Below are 3510 nucleotides of genomic sequence, written 5' to 3'. Positions count from 1 at the left end.
AGCAACAGCACTTGCAAAGTGCACAGTCTATTTGCCTTCAGTAAATCAACCCCTCCCCCCAACTGTCTCAAAGCTCTTGAGTGTGCATAGCAGCATCCAATAACGATGGGGTTGATTTACTAAAGGCAAATCCACTTTGCACTACAAGTGCACTTGGAAGTGCAGTCGCTGTAGATCCCAGGGGGACATGCAAGGAAAATAAAAAAACAGCATTTTTGCTTGTACGTGATTGGATACTAAAATCAGCAGAGCTTCCCCTCATCTTCCTCTCAGATCTAAAGTGACTGAACTTCCAAGTGCATTTGTAGTGCAAAGTGGATTTGCCTTCAGTAAATCAACCCCCATAGTGTGTTTGCTTAGAAAACTCTTAACTAAGGGATTCTGTTATTTAATACTGTGAAGAAAACTAAGGAGCTGGAAAAGTGCAGGTCTTCTGACATCTCGGTTCAAGGGTCATACTTGAGCAAATTACGAAATATCTTTCCCGAGCAAAGCCTGCAACATTTACAAAAAAAGTCTAAAAAAGGTCAAATTTCTGCAAAAGCTCCATCATGATCTGTCCATTGGACATTTCCATCAAGGCAGACTTGCGACGGCCTGTAGAAGGATCTTTCCAGTTCAAAAGAGTTTTAGAGTAAAGTAAATTTCGGAAAGTATGAAATTATAGTTGTTTTTTTTTTTACCCAAGCCTGTCCAGCATACTTAACTATCTAACTAACATATTGTAGGATAAACTAATAATCAGCCTATCGGTTTGCAAGGAACTTGCACACCGCACCTCAGGTTACAGCCAGGCCTTTGGTCCCCAAAGTACCGACAGGCTAGATCTTGAATAATGGTCAAGCTCTGCTCTTGCTTTCCATGAATGACAGGTATGTTTTTTTGGCATATCTGATGTCTTAGCTCTTAATCCTGATCCACGAATGGTTATAAACACAGAAGGCAGCATGGAGGGGCTCCGTGAAGTGGGCAATGAAGGTGTGCAAGTGCCTAATGGAGTCACTGAGCTGGTAGAAGGAAAGCCGGCCAGCCTCGTAATCCAGATATATCCCCAACCTTTGCACGGCCGAATCCGGATACAAGGGGTTGATCTTCGAGTCGTGGATGGCCGAGTGAGTCTTATCCGACATGCGCAGACACCATGATTTCTTGTTATAGCCCGTCACAGCCCGGTCCCCTTTCCGTTCTATGCTGGGATAGGCCAACCCTACCATCCAGTAACCGGCCTCGCTGGTCTCCACTTCCCAGTAATTTTGCCCGGTCGTGAAAATCCGGATGCTTAGAATGTGATAGTTCACAAACCTCTCGGGTGTCTTGGGGCGACACTGCTTTGTCTCCGACCAGGAAGCCATTTTTAAGTTCCGCGACACGGCCACGTAGTCCCCCGCCGTGTTCACATCCAAGAGCATGTCTGAGGCCACCTGCATGTTAAAGCCGTGTTTCGACTTTAGACAGGTGACAATGTCCTTCAGGGAAGAATGTAAGATCACGGAAATTAGACCTTCATCAAGGTCGCAGATGGGGTGAACTTTTTTCTCATCCCTCTTTCTGTCCTCCTGTTCACCCTGCTCATCGTTGTAGCCGATATCATCTCTTCCTTGCAAGACAGTCAGAGGGTCGGTGAGGCTGCAGAGCTCCTCAATGTGGTGCATCTTCTTAGTCAGCTCCTCCTTCTCAATCTCCAGCTGTTGGATGAGGTCAGACACGTGTTGAGAGACCTGCTCTTCTTGGCTGGTGATCTCCTTGAGGACTCTCTTCTCCAAGACCTCCAGCTGTTCCCGCATCTCCATAAACAGCAGGTTGACCCGTCCCGTGAGGGCGGCTGCGTTCTCCTCCACTTTCTGCCTGTGCTCTTGCAAACTCTGCACTCTTTTTTCTGTTTCTGCCGCCTTTGAGGTCAACCTTGTCATCACCAGCTTTAGCTTCTCTTTCTTCTTCTTGGAGGCTTCGTAGAGGAGCGCCACTTGGTGTCCCCGATGGTCTCCAAAGGCGCAGCAGGAGACGCAGATGCATGTGGCATCCTCAGGGCAGTAATACTCCAGGAGCTTCTTGTGGACAGGACATTTTCTGTTCTCCAGGGACGTGGTGGGTTCAGTCAAGATGTGCTCCACCAACTTGCTGTGCGCCTGGAGGTGGACGTCACACAGCGAGGTCTCACACTGCAGGCACGTCTTGACCGCCGCAACAGGGCAGTGGACGCAGTAGGTGCAGAATATCCCGACATGCTCTTGCACCGGTCGTGAGGACAGGAAGCATTCGACGATGTTGCAGAGCTTCATGTTCTTCTGCAGAGCAGGTCGAGTCTGAAATTCTGCCCGGCATTCAGGACAGGTGAAGAGCCCGTTTCCTTCCTGGGTGTCCAGGACCCGGCTAATACAGACCCGGCAGAAGTTGTGGCCACAGTTCAGCATGGCAGGATCTGTATAGATGCTCAGACAGATGGAACAGTTCAGCTCCTCTTTCAGCTCAGTCGAAGCCATTCTAATGAAAAGCAGCAGATGAAGTCAACAATAGCTCTGCAGGGAAGCCTCTTGCCTTCTATCGATCTGCAGCTTTTCTCTGAGTTGGCGGTACAAGAATATGTCCCCGGAGAAAGACGAGCAACTGTACTGCAGAATACAGCAAGAGTTTATCTGCCCAGTCCCTGGCACCAGCCTGAACTGTGCATGAACCCCCAATAGAGGAGCTTGTCTTAGTGCCTGCAAAAGTGTGCAAAGCCAGCTCTGATTGGCCAATGTGTTGATATGCAGGAGGAAGTCTGCAAGAATCGTGTAACTTGGGAGAATTGGGAGTGCAGGTTTATTATAGTGATTTAAAGTGGAACTAACAATGGAAATGTGTTTCCAAGGATAAAGACACAATGTTACAATGCATGCCTGTTATTAACATTGATATTAGCAGGCAGACAGAGCTTTCATTTCTTTCTTTTACCCTGATGAAATGTAGCTGCTTAGAGCAGTATAGACAGCCTTCATGTCCCTATAGAGTATTGTAATAGAGGGGGGGGGGAGATTAAACAAGTATATAGTCATTATTAAGAGGGACAAAACAGAGAGAGAGAGAGAAGGAGAGAGAGAGAGAAAGGAGAGAGAGAGAAAGGAGAGAGGGAGAGAGAGAGAGAGAGAGAGAGAGAGAAAAGGGAGAGAGAGAGAGGAGAGAGAGAGAGAGGAGAGAGAGAGAAGGAGAGAGAGAGAAAAAGGAGAGAGAGAGAGAAGGAGAGAGAGAGTGAGAGAGAGAAAGGGAAAAAAGGAGAGGGGGGGAATCCTGTCCATGGACTCACCCCCTATCTATTTTTATATTACCCTTTACCTCCTTCCCCAAGGGCTGCCCTGGAGCTACTCCCTCACCCCCCATACAAACTCAACTGCTTTGGCAATGCTAAAATATATTCGGTCCTATCAATAAAACTTATTTGAATTTAAAAGGGAGAGAGAGTGAAATGGGGGAAAAGAGAGGGAGTTTAAAGCAGACCTTCCCCCCAATAAAGCAACTTATTTGCACCTGGTTATT

General features: G+C 47.5%; 1 protein-coding gene across 1 annotated transcript; it reads right to left on the bottom strand.

Annotated features, from left to right (window-relative positions):
* Positions 1 to 266: 266 nt before the first annotated feature.
* On the bottom strand, positions 267 to 2670 carry LOC141144112 (E3 ubiquitin/ISG15 ligase TRIM25-like). Its single transcript, XM_073629501.1, has one exon. The coding sequence runs from the start codon at positions 2478 to 2480 to the stop codon at positions 900 to 902; it is 1581 nt and encodes a 526-aa protein (XP_073485602.1). The 5' UTR covers positions 2481 to 2670; the 3' UTR covers positions 267 to 899.
* Positions 2671 to 3510: the final 840 nt, after the last annotated feature.

This window comes from Aquarana catesbeiana, linkage group LG05 (genome assembly GCF_042186555.1).
Source record: "Aquarana catesbeiana isolate 2022-GZ linkage group LG05, ASM4218655v1, whole genome shotgun sequence".
NCBI classification, from domain to species: domain Eukaryota; kingdom Metazoa; phylum Chordata; class Amphibia; order Anura; family Ranidae; genus Aquarana; species Aquarana catesbeiana.
This window is presented reverse-complemented; position numbering and strand designations above follow the sequence as displayed.